This window comes from Oncorhynchus masou, unplaced genomic scaffold, assembly GCF_036934945.1.
Source record: "Oncorhynchus masou masou isolate Uvic2021 unplaced genomic scaffold, UVic_Omas_1.1 unplaced_scaffold_2852, whole genome shotgun sequence".
Lineage (NCBI taxonomy): Eukaryota > Metazoa > Chordata > Actinopteri > Salmoniformes > Salmonidae > Oncorhynchus > Oncorhynchus masou.
In genome coordinates this window covers 2,939-29,028 of record NW_027009278.1, presented here as the reverse complement: position 1 = coordinate 29,028, position 26,090 = coordinate 2,939, and the positions used below count along the sequence as shown (strand labels likewise).

Sequence of the window (26,090 nt, the reverse complement as noted above, 5' to 3'; positions counted from 1 at the left end):
AGTCATGAGACATAGAAGATAATGTTACTGAGCAGTCCTGAGACATACAAGATAATGTTACTGAGCCGTCCTGCCTGAGACATGGAGGATAATGTTACTGAGCCGTCCTGCCTGAGACATGGAGGATAATGTTACTGAGAAGTCCTGCCTGAGACATGGAGGATAATGTTACTGAGCCGTCCTGCCTGAGACATGGAGGATAATGTTACTGAGCCGTCCTGCCTGAGACATGGAGGATAATGTTACTGAGAAGTCCTGCCTGAGACATGGAGGATAATGTTACTGAGCCGTCCTGCCTGAGACATGGATGATAATGTTACTGAGCCGTCCTGCCTGAGACATGGAGGATAATGTTACTGAGCCGTCCTGCCTGAGACATGGAGGATAATGTTACTGAGAAGTCCTGCCTGAGACATGGAGGATAATGTTACTGAGCCGTCCTGCCTGAGACATGGAGGATAATGTTACTGAGAAGTCCTGCCTGAGACATGGAGGATAATGTTACTGAGCCGTCCTGCCTGAGACATTGATGATAATGTTACTGAACCGTCCTGCCTGAGACATGGAGGATAATGTTACTGGGCCGTCCTGCCTGAGACATGGAGGATAATGTTACTGAGCCGTCCTGCCTGAGACATGGAGGATAATGTTACTGAGCTGTCCTGCCTGAGACATGGAGGATAATGTTACTGAGCCGTCCTGCCTGAGACATGGAGGATAATGTTACTGAGCAGTCCTGCCTGAGACATAGAAGATAATGTTACTGAGCAGTCCTGCCTGAGACATAGAAGATAATGTTACCGAGCAGTCATGAGTCATAGAAGATAATGTTACTGAGCAGTCCTGAGACATACAAGATAATGTTACTGAGCCGTCCTGCCTGAGACATGGAGGATAATGTTACTGAGCCGTCCTGCCTGAGACATAGAGACAATGTTACTGAGCCGTCCTGCCTGAGACATGGAGGCTAATGTTACTGAGCCGTCCTGCCTGAGACATAGAAGATAATGTTACTGAGCAGTCCTGCCTGAGACATAGAAGATAATGTTACTGAGCAGTCATGAGACATAGAAGATAATGTTACTGAGCAGTCCTGAGACATACAAGATAATGTTACTGAGCCGTCCTGCCTGAGACATGGAGGATAATGTTACTGAGCCGTCCTGCCTGAGACATAGAGACAATGTTACTGAGCCGTCCTGCCTGAGACATGGAGGATAATGTTACTGAGCCGTCCTGCCTGAGACATGGAGGATAATGTTACTGAGCCGTCCTGCCTGAGACATGGAGGATAATGTTACTGAGCCGTCCTGCCTGAGACATGGAGGATAATGTTACTGAGCCGTCCTGCCTGAGACATGGAGGATAATGTTACGGAGAAGTCCTGCCTGAGACATGGAGGATAATGTTACTGAGAAGTCCTAACTGAGACATGGAGGATAATGTTACTGAGCCGTCCTGCCTGAGACATGGAGGATAATGTTACTGAGCCGTCCTGCCTGAGACATGGAGGATAATGTTACTGAGCCGTCCTGCCTGAGACATGGAGGATAATGTTACTGAGAAGTCCTGCCTGAGACATGGAGGATAATGTTACTGAGCCGTCCTGCCTGAGACATGGAGGATAATGTTACTGAGCCGTCCTGCCTGAGACATGGAGGATAATGTTACTGAGCTGTCCTGCCTGAGACATGGAGGATAATGTTACTGAGCCGTCCTGCCTGAGACATGGAGGATAATGTTACTGAGCAGTCCTGCCTGAGACATAGAAGATAATGTTACTGAGCAGTCACGAGACATAGAAGATAATGTTACTGAGCAGTCCTGAGACATACAAGATAATGTTACTGAGCCGTCCTGCCTGAGACATGGAGGATAATGTTACTGAGCCGTCCTGCCTGAGACATAGAGACAATGTTACTGAGCCGTCCTGCCTGAGACATGGAGGCTAATGTTACTGAGCCGTCCTGCCTGAGACATAGAAGATAATGTTACTGAGCAGTCCTGCCTGAGACATAGAAGATAATGTTACTGAGCAGTCATGAGACATAGAAGATAATGTTACTGAGCCGTCCTGCCTGAGAGATGGAGGATAATGTTACTGAGCCGTCCTGCCTGAGACATAGAGACAATGTTACTGAGCCGTCCTGCCTGAGACATGGAGGATAATGTTACTGAGCCGTCCTGCCTGAGACATGGAGGATAATGTTACTGAGCCGTCCTGCCTGAGACATGGAGGATAATGTTACTGAGCCGTCCTCCCTGAGACATGGAGGATAATGTTACTGAGCCGTCCTGCCTGAGACATGGAGGATAATGTTACTGAGCCGTCCTGCCTGAGACATGGAGGATAATGTTACCGAGCCGTCCTGCCTGATACATGGAGGATAATGTTACTGAGCCGTCCTGCCTGAGACATAGAAGATAATGTTACTGAGCAGTCCTGCCTGAGACATAGAAGATAATGTTACTGAGCAGTCATGAGACATAGACGATAATGTTACTGAGCAGTCCTGAGACATACAAGATAATGTTACTGAGCCGTCCTGCCTGAGACATGGAGGATAATGTTACTGAGCCGTCCTGCCTGAGACAAAGAGACAATGTTACTGAGCCGTCCTGCCTGAGACATGGAGGATAATGTTACTGAGCCGCCCTGCCTGAGACATGGAGGATAATGTTACTGAGCCGTCCTGCCTGAGACATGGAGGATAATGTTACTGAGCCGTCCTGCCTGAGACATGGAGGATAATGTTACTGAGCCGTCCTGCCTGAGACATGGAGGATAATGTTACTGAGAAGTCCTGCCTGAGACATGGAGGATAATGTTACTGAGAAGTCCTAACTGAGACATGGAGGATAATGTTACTGAGCCGTCCTAACTGAGACATGGAGGATAATGTTACTGAGCCGTCCTGCCTGAGACATGGAGGATAATGTTACTGAGCCGTCCTGCCTGAGACATGGAGGATAATGTTACTGAGCCGTCCTGCCTGAGACATGGAGGATAATGTTACTGAGAAGTCCTGCCTGAGACATGGAGGATAATGTTACTGAGCCGTCCTGCCTGAGACATGGAGGATAATGTTACTGAGCCGTCCTGCCTGAGACATGGAGGATAATGTTACTGAGCTGTCCTGCCTGAGACATGGAGGATAATGTTACTGAGCCGTCCTGCCTGAGACATGGAGGATAATGTTACTGAGCAGTCCTGTCTGAGACATAGAAGATAATGTTACTGAGCAGTCCTGCCTGAGACATAGAAGATAATGTTACTGAGCAGTCATGAGACATAGAAGATAATGTTACTGAGCAGTCCTGAGACATACAAGATAATGTTACTGAGCCGTCCTGCCTGAGACATGGAGGATAATGTTACTGAGCCGTCCTGCCTGAGACATAGAGACAATGTTACTGAGCCGTCCTGCCTGAGACATGGAGGATAATGTTACTGAGAAGTCCTGCCTGAGACATGGAGGATAATGTTACTGAGCCGTCCTGCCTGAGACATGGAGGATAATGTTACTGAGCCGTCCTGCCTGAGACATGGAGGATAATGTTACTGAGCCGTCCTCCCTGAGACATGGAGGATAATGTTACTGAGCCGTCCTGCCTGAGACATGGAGGATAATGTTACTGAGCCGTCCTGCCTGAGACATAGAAGATAATGTTACTGAGCAGTCCTGCCTGAGACATAGAAGATAATGTTACTGAGCAGTCATGAGACATAGAAGATAATGTTACTGAGCAGTCCTGAGACATACAAGATAATGTTACTGAGCCGTCCTGCCTGAGACATGGAGGATAATGTTACTGAGCCGTCCTGCCTGAGACATAGAGACAATGTTACTGAGCCGTCCTGCCTGAGACATGGAGGATAATGTTACTGAGCCGTCCTGCCTGAGACATGGAGGATAATGTTACTGAGCCGTCCTGCCTGAGACATGGAGGATAATGTTACTGAGCCGTCCTGCCTGAGACATGGAGGATAATGTTACTGAGCCGTCCTGCCTGAGACATGGAGGATAATGTTACTGAGAAGTCCTGCCTGAGACATGGAGGATAATGTTACTGAGCCGTCCTGCCTGAGACATGGAGGATAATGTTACTGAGAAGTCCTGCCTGAGACATGGAGGATAATGTTACTGAGCCGTCCTGCCTGAGACATGGAGGATAATGTTACTGAGCCGTCCTGCCTGAGACATGGAGGATAATGTTACTGAGCTGTCCTGCCTGAGACATGGAGGATAATGTTACTGAGCCGTCCTGCCTGAGACATGGAGGATAATGTTACTGAGCTGTCCTGCCTGAGACATGGAGGATAATGTTACTGAGCCGTCCTGCCTGAGACATGGAGGATAATGTTACTGAGCAGTCCTGCCTGAGACATAGAAGATAATGTTACTGAGCAGTCCTGCCTGAGACATAGAAGATAATGTTACTGAGCAGTCATGAGACATAGAAGATAATGTTACTGAGCAGTCCTGAGACATACAAGATAATGTTACTGAGCCGTCCTGCCTGAGACATGGAGGATAATGTTACTGAGCCGTCCTGCCTGAGACATAGAGACAATGTTACTGAGCCGTCCTGCCTGAGACATGGAGGCTAATGTTACTGAGCCGTCCTGCCTGAGACATGGAGGATAATGTTACTGAGCCGTCCTGTCTGAGACATGGAGGATAATGTTACTGAGCCGTCCTGCCTGAGACATGGAGGATAATGTTACTGAGCCGTCCTGCCTGAGACATGGAGGATAATGTTACTGAGAAGTCTTGCCTGAGACATGGAGGATAATGTTACTGAGAAGTCCTGCCTGAGACATGGAGGATAATGTTACTGAGCCGTCCTGCCGGAGACATGGAGGATAATGTTACTGAGCCGTCCTGCCTGAGACATGGAGGATAATGTTACTGAGCCGTCCTGCCTGAGACATGGAGGATAATGTTACTGAGTCGTCCTGACTGAGACATGGAGGATAATGTTACTGAGCCGTCCTGCCTGAGACATGGAGGATAATGTTACTGAGCAGTCCTGCCTGAGACATAGAAGATAATGTTACTGAGCAGTCCTGCCTGAGACATAGAAGATAATGTTACTGAGCAGTCATGAGACATAGAAGATAATGTTACTGAGCAGTCCTGAGACATACAAGATAATGTTACTGAGCCGTCCTGCCTGAGACATGGAGGATAATGTTACTGAGCCGTCCTGCCTGAGACATAGAGACAATGTTACTGAGCCGTCCTGCCTGAGACATGGAGGCTAATGTTACTGAGCCGTCCTGCCTGAGACATGGAGGATAATGTTACTGAGCCGTCCTGTCTGAGACATGGAGGATAATGTTACTGAGCCGTCCTGCCTGAGACATGGAGGATAATGTTACTGAGCCGTCCTGCCTGAGACATGGAGGATAATGTTACTGAGAAGTCTTGCCTGAGACATGGAGGATAATGTTACTGAGAAGTCCTGCCTGAGACATGGAGGATAATGTTACTGAGCCGTCCTGCCGGAGACATGGAGGATAATGTTACTGAGCCGTCCTGCCTGAGACATGGAGGATAATGTTACTGAGCCGTCCTGCCTGAGACATGGAGGATAATGTTACTGAGTCGTCCTGACTGAGACATGGAGGATAATGTTACTGAGCCGTCCTGCCTGAGACATGGAGGATAATGTTACTGAGCCGTCCTGCCTGAGACATGGAGGATAATGTTACTGAGCCGTCCTGCCTGAGACATGGAGGATAATGTTACTGAGAAGTCCTGCCTGAGACATGGAGGATAATGTTACTGAGAAGTCCTGCCTGAGACATGGAGGATAATGTTACTGAGCCGTCCTGCCTGAGACATGGAGGATAATGTTACTGAGCCGTCCTGCCTGAGACATGGAGGATAATGTTACTGAGCCGTCCTGCCTGAGACATGGAGGATAATGTTACTGAGCCGTCCTGCCTGAGATATGGAGGATAATGTTACTGAGCCGTCCTGCCTGAGACATGGATGATAATGTTACTGAGCCGTCCTGACTGAGACATGGAGGATAATGTTACTGAGCCGTCCTGCCTGAGACATGGAGGATAATGTTACTGAGCAGTCCTGCCTGAGACATGGAGGATAATGTTACTGAGCCGTCCTGCCTGAGACATGGAGGATAATGTTACTGAGCCGTCCTGCCTGAGACATGGAGGATAATGTTACTGAGCAGTCCTGCCTGAGACATGGAGGATAATGTTACTGAGCAGTCCTGCCTGAGACATAGAAGATAATGTTACTGAGCCGTCCTGCCTGAGACATAGAGACAATGTTACTGAGCCGTCCTGCCTGAGACATGGAGGATAATGTTACTGAGCCGTCCTGCCTGAGACATGGAGGATAATGTTACTGAGCCGTCCTGCCTGAGACATGGAGGATAATGTTACTGAGCCGTCCTGCCTGAGACATGGAGGATAATGTTACTGAGCCGTCCTGCCTGAGACATGGAGGATAATGTTACTGAGAAGTCCTGCCTGAGACATGGAGGATAATGTTACTGAGCCGTCCTGCCTGAGACATGGAGGATAATGTTACTGAGAAGTCCTGCCTGAGACATGGAGGATAATGTTACTGAGCCGTCCTGCCTGAGACATGGAGGATAATGTTACTGAGCCGTCCTGCCTGAGACATGGAGGATAATGTTACTGAGCTGTCCTGCCTGAGACATGGAGGATAATGTTACTGAGCCGTCCTGCCTGAGACATGGAGGATAATGTTACTGAGCTGTCCTGCCTGAGACATGGAGGATAATGTTACTGAGCCGTCCTGCCTGAGACATGGAGGATAATGTTACTGAGCAGTCCTGCCTGAGACATAGAAGATAATGTTACTGAGCAGTCCTGCCTGAGACATAGAAGATAATGTTACTGAGCAGTCATGAGACATAGAAGATAATGTTACTGAGCAGTCCTGAGACATACAAGATAATGTTACTGAGCCGTCCTGCCTGAGACATGGAGGATAATGTTACTGAGCCGTCCTGCCTGAGACATAGAGACAATGTTACTGAGCCGTCCTGCCTGAGACATGGAGGCTAATGTTACTGAGCCGTCCTGCCTGAGACATGGAGGATAATGTTACTGAGCCGTCCTGTCTGAGACATGGAGGATAATGTTACTGAGCCGTCCTGCCTGAGACATGGAGGATAATGTTACTGAGCCGTCCTGCCTGAGACATGGAGGATAATGTTACTGAGAAGTCTTGCCTGAGACATGGAGGATAATGTTACTGAGAAGTCCTGCCTGAGACATGGAGGATAATGTTACTGAGCCGTCCTGCCGGAGACATGGAGGATAATGTTACTGAGCCGTCCTGCCTGAGACATGGAGGATAATGTTACTGAGCCGTCCTGCCTGAGACATGGAGGATAATGTTACTGAGTCGTCCTGACTGAGACATGGAGGATAATGTTACTGAGCCGTCCTGCCTGAGACATGGAGGATAATGTTACTGAGCCGTCCTGCCTGAGACATGGAGGATAATGTTACTGAGCCGTCCTGCCTGAGACATGGAGGATAATGTTACTGAGCCGTCCTGTCTGAGACATGGAGGATAATGTTACTGAGCCGTCCTGCCTGAGACATGGAGGATAATGTTACTGAGCCGTCCTGCCTGAGACATGGAGGATAATGTTACTGAGAAGTCTTGCCTGAGACATGGAGGATAATGTTACTGAGAAGTCCTGCCTGAGACATGGAGGATAATGTTACTGAGCCGTCCTGCCGGAGACATGGAGGATAATGTTACTGAGCCGTCCTGCCTGAGACATGGAGGATAATGTTACTGAGCCGTCCTGCCTGAGACATGGAGGATAATGTTACTGAGTCGTCCTGACTGAGACATGGAGGATAATGTTACTGAGCCGTCCTGCCTGAGACATGGAGGATAATGTTACTGAGCCGTCCTGCCTGAGACATGGAGGATAATGTTACTGAGAAGTCCTGCCTGAGACATGGAGGATAATGTTACTGAGAAGTCCTGCCTGAGACATGGAGGATAATGTTACTGAGCCGTCCTGCCTGAGACATGGAGGATAATGTTACTGAGCCGTCCTGCCTGAGACATGGAGGATAATGTTACTGAGCCGTCCTGCCTGAGACATGGAGGATAATGTTACTGAGCCGTCCTGCCTGAGATATGGAGGATAATGTTACTGAGCCGTCCTGCCTGAGACATGGATGATAATGTTACTGAGCCGTCCTGACTGAGACATGGAGGATAATGTTACTGAGCCGTCCTGCCTGAGACATGGAGGATAATGTTACTGAGCAGTCCTGCCTGAGACATGGAGGATAATGTTACTGAGCCGTCCTGCCTGAGACATGGAGGATAATGTTACTGAGCCGTCCTGCCTGAGACATGGAGGATAATGTTACTGAGCAGTCCTGCCTGAGACATGGAGGATAATGTTACTGAGCAGTCCTGCCTGAGACATAGAAGATAATGTTACTGAGCAGTCCTGCCTGAGACATAGAAGATAATGTTACTGAGCAGTCATGAGACACAGAAGATAATGTTACTGAGCAGTCCTGAGACATAGAAGATAATGTTACTGAGCAGTCCTGAGACATAGAAGATAATGTTACTGAGCAGTCCTGAGACATAGAAGATAATGTTACTGAGCAGTCCTGAGACATATAAGATAATGTTACTGAGCAGTCCTGAGACATAGAAGATAATGTTACTGAGCAGTCCTGCCTGAGACATAGAGACAATGTTACTGAGCAGTCTTGCCTGAGACATAGAAGATAATGTTATTGAGCGGTCCTGCCTGAGACATAGAGACAATGTTACTGAGCGGTCCTGCCTGAGACATAGAAGATAATGTTACTGAGCAGTCCTGAGACATAGAAGATAATGTTACTGAGCAGTCCTGAGACAGAAGATCCTGAGCAGTCCTGAGACATAGAAGATAATGTTACTGAGCAGTCCTGAGACATAGAAAATAATGTTACTGAGCAGTCCTGAGACATAGAGACAATGTTACTGAGCAGTCCTGCCTGAGACATAGAGACAATGTTACTGAGCAGTCCTGCCTGAGACATAGAGACAATGTTACTGAGCAGTCCTGTCTGAGACATAGAAGATAATGTTACTGAGCAGTCCTGCCTGAGACATAGAAGATAATGTTACTGAGCAGTCCTGAGACATAGAAGATAATGTTACTGAGCAGTCCTGAGACATAGAAGATAACGTTACTGAGCAGTCCTGAGACATAGACGATAACGTTACTGAGCAGTCCTGAGACATAGAAGATAATGTTACTGAGCAGTCCTGCCTGAGACATAGAAGATAATGTTACTGAGCAGTCCCGAGACATAGAAGATAATGTTACTGAGCAGTCCTGCCTGAGACATAGAGACAATGTTACTGAGCAGTCCTGCCTGAGACATAGAAGATAATGTTACTGAGCAGTCCTGAGACATAGAAGATAATGTTACTGAGCAGTCCTGAGACATAGAAGATAATGTTACTGAGCAGTCCTGAGACATAGAAGATAATGTTACTGAGCAGTCCTGCCTGAGACATAGAGACAATGTTACTGAGCAGTCTTGCCTGAGACATAGAAGATAATGTTATTGAGCGGTCCTGCCTGAGACATAGAGACAATGTTACTGAGCGGTCCTGCCTGAGACATAGAAGATAATGTTACTGAGCAGTCCTGAGACATAGAAGATAATGTTACTGAGCAGTCCTGCCTGAGACATAGAAGATAATGTTACTGAGCAGTCCTGAGACATAGAAAATAATGTTACTGAGCAGTCCTGAGACATAGAGACAATGTTACTGAGCAGTCCTGCCTGAGACATAGAGACAATGTTACTGAGCAGTCCTGCCTGAGACATAGAGACAATGTTACTGAGCAGTCCTGTCTGAGACATAGAAGATAATGTTACTGAGCAGTCCTGCCTGAGACATAGAAGATAATGTTACTGAGCAGTCCTGAGACATAGAAGATAATGTTACTGAGCAGTCCTGAGACATAGAAGATAACGTTACTGAGCAGTCCTGAGACATAGACGATAACGTTACTGAGCAGTCCTGAGACATAGAAGATAATGTTACTGAGCAGTCCTGCCTGAGACATAGAAGATAATGTTACTGAGCAGTCCCGAGACATAGAAGATAATGTTACTGAGCAGTCCTGCCTGAGACATAGAGACAATGTTACTGAGCAGTCCTGCCTGAGACATAGAAGATAATGTTACTGAGCAGTCCTGAGACATAGAAGATAATGTTACTGAGCAGTCCTGAGACATAGAAGATAATGTTACTGAGCAGTCCTGCCTGAGACATAGAAGATAATGTTACTGAGCAGTCCTGAGACATAGAAGATAATGTTACTGAGCAGTCCTGCCTGAGACATAGAAGATAATGTTATTGAGCAGTCCTGCCTGAGACATAGAGACAATGTTACTGAGCGGTCCTGCCTGAGACATAGAGACAATGTTACTGAGCGGTCCTGCCTGAGACATAGAAGATAATGTTACTGAGCAGTCCTGCCTGAGACATAGAAGATAATGTTACTGAGCAGTCCTGAGACATAGAAAATAATGTTACTGAGCAGTCCTGAGATATATAGACAATGTTACTGAGCAGTCCTGCCTGAGACATAGAGACAATGTTACTGAGCAGTCCTGCCTGAGACATAGAGACAATGTTACTGAGCAGTCCTGCCTGAGACATAGAGACAATGTTACTGAGCAGTCCTGCCTGAGACATAGAGACAATGTTACTGAGCAGTCCTGCCTGAGACATAGAGACAATGTTACTGAGCAGTCCTGCCTGAGACATAGAGACAATGTTACTGAGCGGTCCTGCCTGAGACATAGAAGATAATGTTCCTGAGCAGTCCTGAGACATAGAAGATAATGTTACTGAGCAGTCCTGAGACATAGAAGATAATGCTACTGAGCAGTCCTGAGACATAGAAGATAATGTTACTGAGCAGTCCTGTCTGAGACATAGAAGATAATGTTACTGAGCAGTCCTGAGACTAGAAGATAATGTTACTGAGCAGTCCTGAGACATAGAAGATAACGTTACTGAGCAGTCCTGAGACATAGAAGATAACGTTACTGAGCAGTCCTGAGACATAGAAGATAATGTTACTGAGCAGTCCTGTCTGAGACATAGAAGATAATGTTACTGAGCAGTCCTGAGACTAGAAGATAATGTTACTGAGCAGTCCTGCCTGAGACATAGAGACAATGTTACTGAGCGGTCCTGCCTGAGACATAGAAGATAATGTTCCTGAGCAGTCCTGAGACATAGAAGATAATGTTACTGAGCAGTCCTGAGACATAGAAGATAATGCTACTGAGCAGTCCTGAGACATAGAAGATAATGTTACTGAGCAGTCCTGTCTGAGACATAGAAGATAATGTTACTGAGCAGTCCTGAGACTAGAAGATAATGTTACTGAGCAGTCCTGAGACATAGAAGATAACGTTACTGAGCAGTCCTGAGACATAGAAGATAACGTTACTGAGCAGTCCTGAGACATAGAAGATAATGTTACTGAGCAGTCCTGTCTGAGACATAGAAGATAATGTTACTGAGCAGTCCTGAGACTAGAAGATAATGTTACTGAGCAGTCCTGAGACATAGAAGATAATGTTACTGAGCAGTCCTGCCTGAGACATAGAGACAATGTTACTGAGCAGTCCTGATACATAGAAGATAATGTTACTGAGCAGTCCTGAGACATAGAAGATAATGTTACTGAGCAGTCCTGCCTGAGACATAGAAGATAATGTTACTGAGCAGTCCTGAGACATAGAAGATAATGTTACTGAGCAGTCCTGCCTGAGACATAGAGACAATGTTACTGAGCAGTCCTGCCTGAGACATAGAAGATAATGTTATTGAGCAGTCCTGCCTGAGACATAGAGACAATGTTACTGAGCGGTCCTGCCTGAGACATAGAGACAATGTTACTGAGCGGTCCTGCCTGAGACATAGAGACAATGTTACTGAGCAGTCCTGAGACATAGAAGATAATGTTACTGAGCAGTCCTGAGACATAGAAGATAATGTTACTGAGCAGTCCTGCCTGAGACATAGAGACAATGTTACTGAGCGGTCCTGCCTGAGACATAGAAGATAATGTTACTGAGCAGTCCTGCCTGAGACATAGAGACAATGTTACTGAGCGGTCCTGCCTGAGACATAGAGACAATGTTACTGAGCAGTCCTGAGACATAGAAGATAATGTTACTGAGCAGTCCTGAGACATAGAAGATAATGTTACTGAGCAGTCCTGCCTGAGACATATAGACAATGTTACTGAGCGGTCCTGCCTGAGACATAGAAGATAATGTTACTGAGCAGTCCTGAGACATAGAAGATAATGTTACTGAGCAGTCCTGCCTGAGACATAGAAGATAATGTTACTGAGCAGTCCTGCCTGAGACATAGAAGATAATGTTACTGAGCAGTCCTGAGACATAGAAAATAATGTTACTGAGCAGTCCTGAGACATAGAGACAATGTTACTGAGCAGTCCTTCCTGAGACATAGAGACAATGTTACTGAGCAGTCCTGAGACATAGAAGATAATGTTACTGAGCAGTCCTGAGACATAGAAGATAATGCTACTGAGCAGTCCTGAGACATAGAAGATAATGTTACTGAGCAGTCCTGAGACATAGAAGATAACGTTACTGAGCAGTCCTGAGACATAGAAGATAATGTTACTGAGCAGTCCTGAGACATAGAGACAATGTTACTGAGCAGTCCTGCCTGAGACATAGAGACAATGTTACTGAGCAGTCCTGCCTAGGACATAGAAGATAACATTACTTAGCAGTCCTGCCTGAGACATAGAGACAATGTTACTGAGCAGTCCTGCCCGAGACATAGAGACAATGTTAATGAGCGGTCCTGCCTGAGACATAGAGACAATGTTACTGAGCAGTCCTGAGACATAGAGACAATGTTACTGAGCAGTCCTGCCCGAGACATAGAGACAATGTTAATGAGCAGTCCTGAGACATAGAAGATAATGTTACTGAGCAGTCCTGCCTGAGACATAGAGACAATGTTACTGAGCAGTCCTGAGACATAGAAGATAATGTTACTGAGCAGTCCTGCCTGAGACATAGAAGATAATGTTACTGAGCAGTCCTGCCTGAGACATAGAGACAATGTTACTGAGCAGTCCTGAGACATAGAAGATAATGATACTGAGCAGTCCTGAGACATAGAGACAATGTTACTGAGCAGTCCTGCCTGAGACATAGAGACAATGTTACTGAGCAGTCCTGCCTGAGACATAGAAGATAATGTTACTGAGCAGTCCTGAGACATAGAAGATAATGTTACTGAGCAGGCCTGCCTGAGACATAGAAGATAATGTTACTGAGCAGTCCTGCCTGAGACATAGAGACAATGTTACTGAGCGGTCCTGCCTGAGACATAGAGACAATGTTACTGAGCAGTCCTGCCTGAGACATAGAGACAATGTTACTGAGCGGTCCTGCCTGAGACATAGAAGATAATGTTACTGAGCAGTCCTGAGACATAGAAGATAATGTTACTGAGCAGTCCTGCCTGAGTCATAGAAGATAATGTTACTGAGCAGTCCTTAGACATAGAGACAATGTTACTGAGCAGTCCTGCCTGAGACATAGAGACAATGTTACTGAGCAGTCCTGCCTAGGACATAGAAGATAACGTTACTGAGCAGTCCTGCCTGAGACATAGAGACAATGTTACTGAGCAGTCCTGCCTGAGACATAGAAGATAACGTTACTGAGCAGTCCTGCCTGAGACATAGAGACAATGTTACTGAGCAGTCCTGCCTTAGACATAGAGACAATGTTACTGAGCAGTCCTGCCTGAGACATAGAGACAATGTTACTGAGTGGTCCTGCCTGAGACATAGAAGATAATGTTACTGAGCAGTCCTGTGACATAGAAGATAATGTTACTGAGCAGTCCTGCCTGAGACATAGAAGATAATGATACTGAGCAGTCCTGAGACATAGAAGATAATGTTACCGAGCAGTCCTGCCTGAGACATAGAAGATAATGTTACTGAGCAGTCCTGAGACATAGAAGATCATGTTACTGAGCAGTCCTGAGACATAGAAGATAATGCTACTGAGCAGTCCTGAGACATAGAAGATAATGTTACTGAGCAGTCCTGAGACATAGAAGATAATGCTACTGAGCAGTCCTGAGACATAGAAGATATAATGTTACTGAGCAGTCCTGAGACATAGAAGATAATGTTACTGAGCAGTCCTGAGACATAGAAGATAATGTTACTGAGCAGTCCTGCCTGAGACATAGAAGATAATGTTACTGAGCAGTCCTGAGACATAGAAGATAATGTTACTGAGCAGTCCTGAGACATAGAAGATAATGTTACTGAGCAGTCCTGCCTGAGTCATAGAAGGTAATGTTACTGAGCAGTCCTTAGACATAGAGACAATGTTACTGAGCAGTCCTGCCTGAGACATAGAGACAATGTTACTGAGCAGTCCTGCCTGAGACATAGAGACAATGTTACTGAACAGTCTTGCCTGAGACATAGAAGATAATGTTCCTGAGCAGTCCTGAGACATAGAAGATAATGTTACTGAGCAGTCCTGAGACATAGAAGATAATGTTACTGAGCAGTCCTGCCTGAGACATAGAGACAATGTTACTGAGCAGTCCTGCCTGAGACATAGAGACAATGTTACTGAACAGTCTTGCCTGAGACATAGAAGATAATGTTACTGAGCAGTCCTGAGACATAGAAGATAATGTTACTGAGCAGTCCTGCCTGAGACATAGAGACAATGTTACTGAGCAGTCCTGAGACATAGAAGATAATGTTACTGAGCAGTCCTGAGACATAGAAGATAATGTTACTGAGCAGTCCTGAGACATAGAAGATAATGTTACTGAGCAGTCCTGCCTGAGACATAGAACCTAATTGTCATCCTTTGATCACAAGGATGTCCTCTTGGTCTAATGGTGAACATTTCTGGTTACCGTGTGGGTGAAAATGGTTCAAATCCCAAAAGTTACAATAACAGTATATCTCTGTCTCTCTCTCCCCTGTAGGTCAGGAGCGGTTTGGGAACATGACCCGTGTGTACTACCGAGAGGCCATGGGGGCGTTCATCGTGTTTGACGTGACACGGCCCACTACCTTCGAAGCCATCACCAAGTGGAAGGAGGACCTGGACTCTAAACTCATGCTGACCAACAGAGAGGTGGGTGCAGGACAGTGAGTTGGTTCTATCATGGGAAAGGACTATTTAAATCATCTTGTTCATACATCACCTTCTTGTCTTTTACCTCTCTATTGGACAGGGCATCGCCACGGTCCTATTGGCTAATAAATGTGATCAGGGGCGGGAGGTTCTGACCAATAACGGCGTGAAGATGGACCAGTTCTGTAAAGACAACGGCTTTGTGGGCTGGTTCGAGACCTCAGCCAAGGTGGGAACACAAACACATGCACACACATACACCCCATGTGCACACACACACACAGAAAACATGCTTTGTGGGGTGGTGTCCTCATTCAGCCACCCTCTATGGGCCTTACTCCCCCCTATCTGAGATATCTACTGCAGCTCTCATCCTCCACATACAACACGCCGTTCTGCCAGTCGCAATCTGTTAAAGGTCCCCAAAGCACACACATCCCTGGGTCCCTGCTCTTTTCAGTTCACTGCAGCTAGCGACTGGAACGAGCTGCAACAAACACTCAAACTGGACAGTTTTATCTCCATCTCTTCATTCAAAAGACTCAATCATGGACACTCTTACTGACAGTTGTGGCTGCTTTGCGTGATGTATTGTTCTCTCTACCTTTTTGCCCTATGTGCTGTTGTCTGTGCCCAATAATATTTCTACCTGGTTTTGTGCTGCTACCATGTTGTGCTGCTGCCATCTTGTAATGCTACCATGTTGTTGTCATGTTGTGTTGCGACCATGTTGTTGTCATGTTGTGTTGCTACCATGCTATGTTATCATGTGTTGCTGCCCTGCTATGTTGTTGTCTTAGGTCTCTCTTCATGTAGTGTTGTGGTGTCTCGCATGTCGTGACGTGTGTTTTTGACCTATATTGTGTGTTTTTGTCCAATATTTTAATTGTATTTATGTTTTATTGTTATTCCCCGCAGGAGGCCTTTTGGTAGGTCATTGTAAATAAGAATTTGTTCTTAACTGACTTGCGTAGTTAAATACAGGTTAAAATGTAATAAATAAATACAAATTCATCAACTTTCATTTCCAAATAAAATGCCAACCAGTGTAATTGCAGTGACAGAATTCCGCCATGTGCAGACGTTTCTTAGCTGTCAGTCAAATTACACAAAGGTGAAACTAAAACTTTAGTTTAGGCATTAATTCTGAGTGGTTAAGTTAAGGGTTAAGGTTAGGGATAGGGTTTAGGGTTAGGGTTAAGTTTAGGGATAGGGTTTAGGGATAGGAGGTTCTACAGGGGTCAGAGGTCATTGAGGTCATGGGCTAAGCTGCTGTCCAGTCAGACAGTCACTACACATTGCCTCTAAATCAGTTGAACCAGGCTGTTTTACCTGTGGACAGTGGATACGGAAAGTATTCAGACCCCTTTGGCTTTTTACACATTTTGTTACGTTACAGCCTTCTAAAATGGATGAAAGTTTTTTTCTCATCAATCTTCACAAAATACCCCACGATGACATCACAATATCCCACGATGAGATCACAATACCCCACGATGACATCACAATACCCCACGATGACATCACAATACCCCACGATGACAAAGCAGAAACAGGTTTTTAGAAACCTTTTTAAAATAAAAAAAGGAAATATCACATTTAGTATTCAGACCCTTTACTCAGTACTTTGTTGAAGCACCTTCGGCAGCAATTTCAGCCTTGAGTCTTCTTGGGTATGACACTACAAGCTTGGCACACCTTTTTTGAGGAGTGTCTCCCATTCTTCCCTGCAGATCCTCTCAAGCTCTGTCAGGTTGGATGGGGAGCACTGCCGCACAGCTATTTTCAGAGAGCAACACTGGAGCTCTATCAGAGTGACCATTGGGTTCTTGGTCACCTCCATGATTCCACCCCGATTGGTCAGTTTGGCCGGGCATCCAGATCTAGGATCTAGTCTTGGTGGTTCCAAACTTCTTCCATTTAAGAAAGATGGAGACCACTGTGTTCTTGGGGACCTTCAATGCTGCAGAATATTTTTGGTACCCTTCCCCAGATCTGTGCCTCAACACAATCCTGTCTCTACAGACAATTCCTTCGACCTTATGGCTTGTATTTTTCTCTGACATGCCCTGTCAACTGTGGGACCTCCAAATCATATCCAACCAATTGAATTTACCACAGGTGGACTCCAATCAAATTGTAGAAACATCTCAAGGATGATCATTGGAAACAGGATGCACCTGAGCTGAATTCCCGAGTCTCATAGCAAAGGGGCTTAATACTTATGTAAATAAGGTATTTCTGTATTTTTTTTATTTTTATAATTTACAAACATTTCTAAAAACATGTTTTAGCTTTGTCATTATTGTATATTGTTTGTAGATTAATGAGGAAAAATATAATTGAATCAAGTTTAGAATAAGGCTGTAACATAACGCAATTAGTAAAAGGGGTCTGAATACTTTCCGAATGCACTGTGAGGATCAAGAAAAACATAGCCATTTCATACAACGAAAATGTGTTTATATAAGTAACTGAACCATGTTAACGTAGCACCTGTTTTTGTTTAACCCTAACAAGGCAACAGCTCTGAGTACTCTGAAACTAGCCACTCGCTTTTTAACCTGTTTTACTCTGCCATGTCCCTTTAGGAGAACACCAACATCAGCGAGGCAGCGAACTTCCTGGTGAAACACATCATGGCTACAGAGAATGATTTCCTAAAGTCAGTGATCCCAGACACCATCTCTCCAAAACTAAATGACTCACAACCTGGGACCTGCTCTGCCTGCTACAAACCATAGCTAGACAACTCACAACCTGGGACCTGCTCTGCCTGCTACAAACCATAGAGGGAGGAGGAGAGCAAGGAGAGGGTGAAGAGAGGAGAGGAGGAGAGGAGGAGAGGAAGGAGAGGAGGAGAGGGTGAAGAGAGGAGAGGAGGAGAGGAAGGAGAGGAGGAGAGGGTGAAGAGAGGAGCGGAGACAGACCCTGGAGAAGAGGGAGAGGGGGAGGGAGTGGAACGGGGCTATGTTGGTCCTCTGTTGTTCAATTTGTAGAGCATGGTGCTTCTAACACCAGGGTAGTGAGTTCAATTCCAGGGACCACTCATACGTAAAATGGATGCACGCATGACTGTGAGTCGCTTTGGATAAAAGTGTCTGTTAAATATAATATATCATTATTATTATATTGGGGAGCAGAGAGTGGAGAGATGATTGAATGTCACTGCAAGTTCCCTCCATATCCACCTCTCCAGAAGACAGAGGCGCTGATTTCAAAACATCCTCTTCTCCTCAATCCTTGGCCCTCCATTTACTCATTCATGCGCAACTTCGTGTTTCAAAGCTGAGGGAGTGAAAATTAGACTCTTATATAGCCCTCCCAACACGCACTGCATATGTTTGGAGTTTGCACAATTTTTATACAAAATAATGGGGAGGCGTGCCTAATATATGTCATGAAAGTTAGTTTATGTCTGATTTGGAGACTTGTAACAGATGAAATACCTCCCAAATTAAATGTTTCCTGAGGTTATACATATGCATTCAGAAAGTTTTCAGACCCCTTCCCCTTTTCCACATTTTGTTATATTACAGCCTTATTCTAAAATGGATGAAATTACATTTTTTTCATTATCAATCTTCACACAATACCTTATAATGACAAAGCCAAAACAGGTTTTTAGACATTTTTTGCAAATGTTTTCAAAATAAAAACCTTATTTGCATAAGTATTCACACCCTTTGCTATGAGACTCAAAATGTTGCTCGAGTGTTGTTTCCATTGATCATCCTTAAGAAACATCCCTTGAGATGTTTCTACAACTTGCTTGGAGTCCACCCGTGGTAACTTAAATTAATTGGACATGATTTGGAAAGGCACACACCTGTCTATATAAGGTCCCACAGTTGACAGTTGTCAGAGCGAAAACCAATCCAAGAAGTCGAAGGAATTATCCGCAGAGCTCTGAGACAGGATTGTGTCGGAGGGCACAGATCTGGGAAAGGGTACCAAAATATTTCCGCAGCATTGAAGGTCCCTAAGAACACAGCGGCCTCCATCATTCTGAAATAAAGTTTGGAACCACCAAGACGCCCAGCCAAACTGAGCCATCGGGGGATAAGGATCTTGGTCAGGGAGGTGACCAATAAGGTGACCAATAATCCAATGGTCACACTGACAGAGATACAGAGTTCCTCTGTGAAGATGGGAGAACCTTCCAGAAGGACAACCATATCTGCAGCACTCCACCAATCAGCCTTTATGGCCAAACAGAAGCCACTCCTCAGTAAAAGGCACATTACAGCCCGCTTGGAGGTTGCCAAAAGGCAGCTAAGAGAAACAAGATTCTCTGAGCAAAGTGCAGAGATATTCTTGATCCACTCTTTATCAGTCCTTTTCTAATTTTTTATTTAACTAAGCAAGTCAGTTAAGAACAAATTCTTATTTACAATGAAAGCCAAACCCTAACTCAGATGACGCTGGGCCAATTGTGCGCTGCCCTATGGGCCTCCCAATCACGTCCGGTTGTGATGAAGCCTGGAATCGAACCAGGGTCTGTAGTGATGCCTCTAGCACTGCGATGCTGAGTAACCAGATGGAAGGCACATGACAGTCCACTTGAAGTTTGCCAAAAGGCACTTAAACACTTTCAGACCACGAGAAACAAGATTCTCTGGTCTGGTGAAACCAAGATAGAACTCTTTGGATTGAATGCTCTGCGTCACATCTGGTGGAAACCTGGGACCACCCTACAGTGAAGCATGGTGGTGGCAGCATCATGCTGTGGGGATGTTTTTCAGTGACAGGGACTGGGAGACTTGTCAGAATCGAAGCAAAGATGAACAGAGAAAAGTACAGAGAGAGCCTTGATGAAAACCTGCTCCAGAGTGTTCAGGACCTCAGACTGGGGTGAAGGTTCACCTTCCAACAGGACAACGACCCTAAGCACACAGCCAAGACAATGCAGAAGTGGTTTCGGGACAAGTCTCTGAATGTCCTTCAGTGGCCCAGCCAGAGCTCTGATTTGAACCTGATCGAACATCTCTGAAGAAACCTGAAAATAGCTGTGCAGCAACACTCCCTATCCAACCTGAGCATGAAAGGAGCTGCAGAGAGGATGAGAAACTCCCCATATACAGGTGTGCCAAGCTTGTAGCGTCAAACCCAAGAAGACTCAATGCTGTAATCGCTGCCAAAGGGGTTTCAACAAAGTACTGAGTAAAGGGTCTGAATAAAATGTACAAACATTTCAAATAACCTGTTTTTGGTTTGTCATTATGGGGTATTGTGATGTCATTAAGGGGTATCGTGATGTCATTATGGGGTATTGTAATGTCATTAAGGGGTATTGTGATGTCATTATAGGGTATTGTGATGTCATTAAGGGGTATTGTGATGTCATTATAGGGTATTGTGATGTCATTATGGGGTATTGTAATGTCATTAAGGGGTATTGTGATGTCATGAAGGGTGTTTGTGTGTGGATTGATGAGGGGAAAAAACAATGCAGTCAATTTTAGAATAAGACTGTAACATAACAAAATGTGGAAAAGGGGGTCTGAATACTTTCCGAATGCACTGGGACACATTAGTTACTGTTACCGTGATACAGTTGAAGTGGGAAGTTTACATACACCTTAGCCAAATACATTTAAACTCAGTTTTTCACAATTCCTGACAGTTAATCCCAGTAAAAATTAGCTGATTTTGGTCAGTCACCGCTTTATTTTAAGAATGTGAAATGTCAGAATATTTTTTTAATCTTTTATTTCACCTTTATTTAATTTACCAGGTAGGCTGGTTGAGAACAAGTTCTCATTTACAACTGTGACCTGGCCAAGATAAAGCATAGCAGTGTGAACAGACAACACAGAGTTACACATGGAGTAAAAAATAATAAAGTCAATAACACAGTAGAAAAAAAAGAGAGTCTATATACATTGTGTGCAAAAGGCATGAGGAGGTAGGCGAATAATTACAATTTTGCAGATTAACACTGGAGTGATAAATGATCAGATGGTCATGTACAGGTAGAGATATTGGTGTGCAAAAGAGCAGAAAAGTAAATAAATATAAACAGTATGGGGATGAGGTACGTAAATTGGGTGGGCTATTTACCTATAGACTATGTACAGCTGCAGCGATCGGTTAGCTGGTAAGATAGCAGATGTTTGAAGTTGGTGAGGGAGATAAAATTCTCCAACTTCAGCGATTTTTGCAAGTCGTTGAAAACCTGCTCCAGAGTGTTCAGGACCTCAGACTGCGGCTATAGTAGAGAGAATGATTTATTTCAGCTTTTATTTCTTTCATCACATTCCCAGTGGATCAGAAGTTTACTCAATTAGTATTTGGTAGCATTGCCTTGAAATTGTTTAACTTGGGTCAAATGTTTCAGGTAGCCTTCCACAAGCTTCCCACAATAAGTTGGGTGAATTTGTCCCATTCCTCCTGACAGAGCTGGTGTAACTGAGTCAGGTTTGTAGGCCTCTTTGCTCGCACACGCTTTTTCAGTTCTGCCCAAAAATGTTCTATTGGATTGAGGTCAGGGCTCTGTGATGGCCACTCCAATACCTTGACTTTGTTGTCCTTAAGCCAATTCGCCACAACTTTGGAAATATGCTTGGGGTCATTGTAAGTCGAGGTAATTGAGGTCATATGTACATGTAGGTAGGGCTAAAGTGACTGTTCATAGATAATAAACAGTGAGTAGCAGCAGCGTTAAAGAAGAATCCATACAAATTGCCCAGGTAGCCATTTCATTAGCTGTTCAGCAGTCTTATGGCTTGGTGGTAGAAGCTGTTAAGACGTCTTTTGGACCGAGACTTGGTGCTCCGGTACCACTTGCAAATACTTATTTTCCACCATAATTTGCAACTAAATTCATTAAAAATCCTACAATGTGATTTTCTGGATTTTTTTCTTCTCATTTTGTCTGTCATAGTTGAAGTGTACCTATGATGAAAATTACAGGCCTCTGTCATCTTTTTAAGTGGGAGAACTTGCACAATTGGTGGCTGACTAAATACTTTTTTGCCCCACTGTAAGTTCTGTTATACTCACAGACATGATTTAAACCGTTTTAGAAACTTCAGAGTGTTTTCTATCCAAATCTATGAATAAATATGCATATCTTATATTCTTGGCATGAGTAGCAGGAAGTTGAAATTCGGCACACTATTTATCAAAAAGTGAAAATTCTGCCCCCTAGCTTTAAGAAGTTTTAAGTGTGCCTTGAATTCTAAATAAATCACAGACAGTGTCACCAGCAAAGCACCCCCACACCATCACACCTCCTCCATGCTCCACGGTGGGAACACACTCGCGGAGATCATCCGTTCACCAACTCTGCGTCTCACAAAGACACGGAGGTTGGAACCAAAAAATCTCATCAGACCAAAGGACAGATTTCCACCAGTCTAATGTCCATTGCTCGTCTTTCTTAGCCCAAGTAAGTCTCTTCTTATTATTGGTGTCATTTAGTAGTGGTTTCTTTACAGCAATTCGAGCATGAAGGCCTGATTCACGCAGTCTCCTCTGAACAGTTGATGTTGAGTTGTGTCTGTTACCTGAACTGTGAAGCGTTAATTTGAGCTACAGTAATAATAGTAATAAACACATCCTCTTCCTTTCTTCTTCTTCCTTTCCTGTGACGGTCCTCATGAGAGACAGTTTCATCATAGTGCTTGATAGTTTTTGCGACTGCACTTGTAGAAGCCTTCAAAGTTCTTGTCATTTTCCGGATTAACTGACCTTCTTGTCTTAACGTAATGATGGACTGTCGTTTCTCTTTGATTACCTGAGCTGTTCTTGTCATAATATGGACGTTTGTCTTTTTACCCCCCTACCTTGTCACAACACAACTGATTGGCTCAAACGCCCTTCTGTGTTGTTCATGTTTTAGTTTTTCACCCAATGTTCTGATGGACCCACATCATTATTGGGTTTTTAGAACTATACAGCCATAACATTTTAACTAAAAATACTTAATACGTAGATGTAGACTTTTATCAAGTACAAGCAATACAGACAGCATTCATGGTTAATACATGCCATTTTCCTGCTACATTTATTATCAATTAAAGCTAATAATATTTGTTTTCTTTTTAATAAAATGTGAACAAAAATCAATTATAGTCAAAACATGGGTGGAATAAATTATGTTTATCTCGAACAAATATAATTGAAACAGGGTTTTCATCACTTTTGTTGTTTATTGCGTTGAACTGAACAAATTGGAAGGACACATTTACATACAGTATTATATGGAAATGATAAATGAGCCCCATTGAACACATTAAGGCCGGTCTACACACCACATGAGGGACAGAGTGTGTGTTGCAAATGTATTTATTATAGACAGTATATTTATTATAGACAGTATACATGGGTAGAGTTTACTGTGTGTGTTGGAAAATGTATTTCTTCCTCTTGATACATGTGCACTGTGTCTTCCTGTCCTTCTTGGGTTGCAATCTAGAATGATGAAAACACTTAGTTCAGAATGTTACTAACATCTCACTCACTCACTCATATATATAGTTACATCAGTCCAAGGTAGGAGAGTGAGACACACATGCAACAACATCACTCACATTTCCTTCCAGTATTGGAGTTGTTGGTTCTGTGGGTCGGGCGGATGTGGAAGCAGCCTCCTCCTGAACCCTCCTAATGATGGCTGCAGAAGCTGGGGTCCTTGGGATATGTTGTCTCCTTCTGGATTTGAGGTCTTACCAATGCCTCGCCCAGCTCCTCAAGAAAGAGCTGTCTCCTCTGGAGTTTCCCTCTGCTCCAATCTGGGTTCAACGCCGTCCAGATGACAAACGCGTTTTATGCCGAGATGTTCAAGATATTGAAGAATATCACAAGTGGCCAGCGTAGGGTTCTTCTTTTGCAGCTGTAGCCAGTCACCAGCTTGTCTAAATTGTCCACCTCTCCTTTTGTTGCATTGTGGGGCAGCAGGGTAGGCTAGTGGTTAGAGCATTGGACTAGTAACCGAATGGTTGCAAGTTGTGGGGCAGTAGGGTAGGCTAGTGGTTAGCTGACAAGGTACAAATCTGTCGTTCTGCCCTTGAACAGGCAGTTAACCCACTGTTCCGAGGCTGTCACTTGAAATAAGAATTTGTTTTTAACTTGCCAAGTTAAATAAAGGTAAAATAAAATTGTCCATGGCCATCACGATTTCTGTTTTTTTTATGTTCCTGGCCACAGAATCTCCCACCCATATGCAGCGTACTCATGAGTACCACATTGTTGCCTTTCTTTGGCATGTAGGACACTAGGAATGTGTCGGACATGAACACAAACCTAGAGGAATTGACAGGTCTGTTCTGTGTATTCAAATGCTGAGGTGGGATCTCTGGTTTGTTTTTTCATACTGTTCCTACCATCGTCAGTTTCCTCCTGTGGAGCTCCTGTCCCAGCTTGTGAGAAGTAAAAAAGTTATCATGTGATGTTGAGTCCCTGTGTCACGTCCAGGACAACCCACATCCCTTGGTTCTTCTCAGGGACTCCTCCATCTGGCTTCCCCATATACACTTGAAGTTCCACGCATATGATGAAGCAGAATCCCAGGCAGCCCAGATCTTGATTCCATATTATGGGGGTTTAGACGGTATGTACTGTCTGAAGGGGCAGTGGCCCCTAAATGGCATAAGCTACTCATCAACAGTAACGTTGGGCCCAGGGTTGTACAACAGGGGAAGGAGGTCCACCCACTTGTCCCACACTGACTGATTACAGCTAGCTGGTCTCTCTACACGGACCTGATTACAGCTAGCTGGTCTCTCTGCACTGACCTGATTACAGCGAGCTGGTCTCTCTGCACTGACCTGATTACAGCTAGCTGGTCTCTCTGCACTGACCTGATTACAGCTAGCTGGTCTCTCTGCACTGACCTGATTACAGCTAGCTTGTCTCTCTGTACTGACCTGATAGCAGCTAGCTTGTCTCTCTGTACTGACCTGATTACAGCTAGCTTGTCTCTCTGCACTGACCTGATTGCAGCTGGCTTGTCTCTCTGCACTGACCTGATAGCAGCTAGCTGGTCTCTCTGCACTGACCTGATTACAGCTGGCTTGTCTCTCTGCACTGACCTGATTGCAGCTAGCTTGTCTCTCTACACTGACCTGATTGCAGCTAGCTGGTCTCTTTGCACTGACCTGATTGCAGCTAGCTGGTCTCTCTGCACTGACCTGATTGCAGCGAGCTGGTCTCTCTGCACTGACCTGATTACAGCTAGCTGGTCTCTCTACACTGACCTGATTACAGCTAGCTGGTCTCTCTGCACGGACCTGATTGCAGCTAGCTTATCTCTCTGCACTGACCTGATTACAGCTAGCTGGTCTCTCTGCACTGACCTGATTGCAGCTAGCTGGTATCTCTGCACTGACATGATTGCAGCGAGCTGGTCTCTCTGCACTGACCTGATTACAGCTAGCTGGTCTCTCTACACTGACCTGATTGCAGCTAGCTGGTCTCTCTACACTGACCTGATTGCAGCTAGCTGGTCTCTCTGCACTATCCTGATTGCAGCTAGCTGGTCTCTCTGCACTGACCTGATTGCAGCTAGCTGGTCTCTCTACACTGACCTGATTGCAGCTAGCTGGTCTCTCTGCACTATCCTGATTGCAGCTAGCTGGTCTCTCTGCACTGACCTGATTGCAGCTAGCTGGTCTCTCTGCACTATCCTGATTACAGCTAGCTGGTCTCTCTACACTGACCTGATTGCAGCTAGCTTGTCTCTCTGCACTGACCTGATAACAGCTAGCTTGTCTCTCTGCACTATCCTGATTGCAGCTAGCTGGTCTCTCTACACTGACCTGATTGCAGCTAGCTGGTCTCTCTGCACTGACCTGATTGCAGCTAGCTGGTCTCTCTACACTGACCTGATTGCAGCTAG

At 44.9% G+C, this 26,090-nt stretch overlaps 1 protein-coding gene across 1 annotated transcript; it reads left to right on the top strand.

Annotated features, from left to right (window-relative positions):
* Positions 1–14,776: 14,776 nt before the first annotated feature.
* LOC135533967 (ras-related protein Rab-38-like) lies at positions 14,777–22,095 on the top strand. The gene is made up of 3 exons (XM_064961143.1): positions 14,777–15,247; positions 15,348–15,476; positions 17,839–22,095. The coding sequence occupies exons 1-3, from the start codon at positions 15,116–15,118 to the stop codon at positions 17,989–17,991; spliced, it is 414 nt and encodes a 137-aa protein (XP_064817215.1). The 5' UTR covers positions 14,777–15,115; the 3' UTR covers positions 17,992–22,095.
* Positions 22,096–26,090: the final 3,995 nt, after the last annotated feature.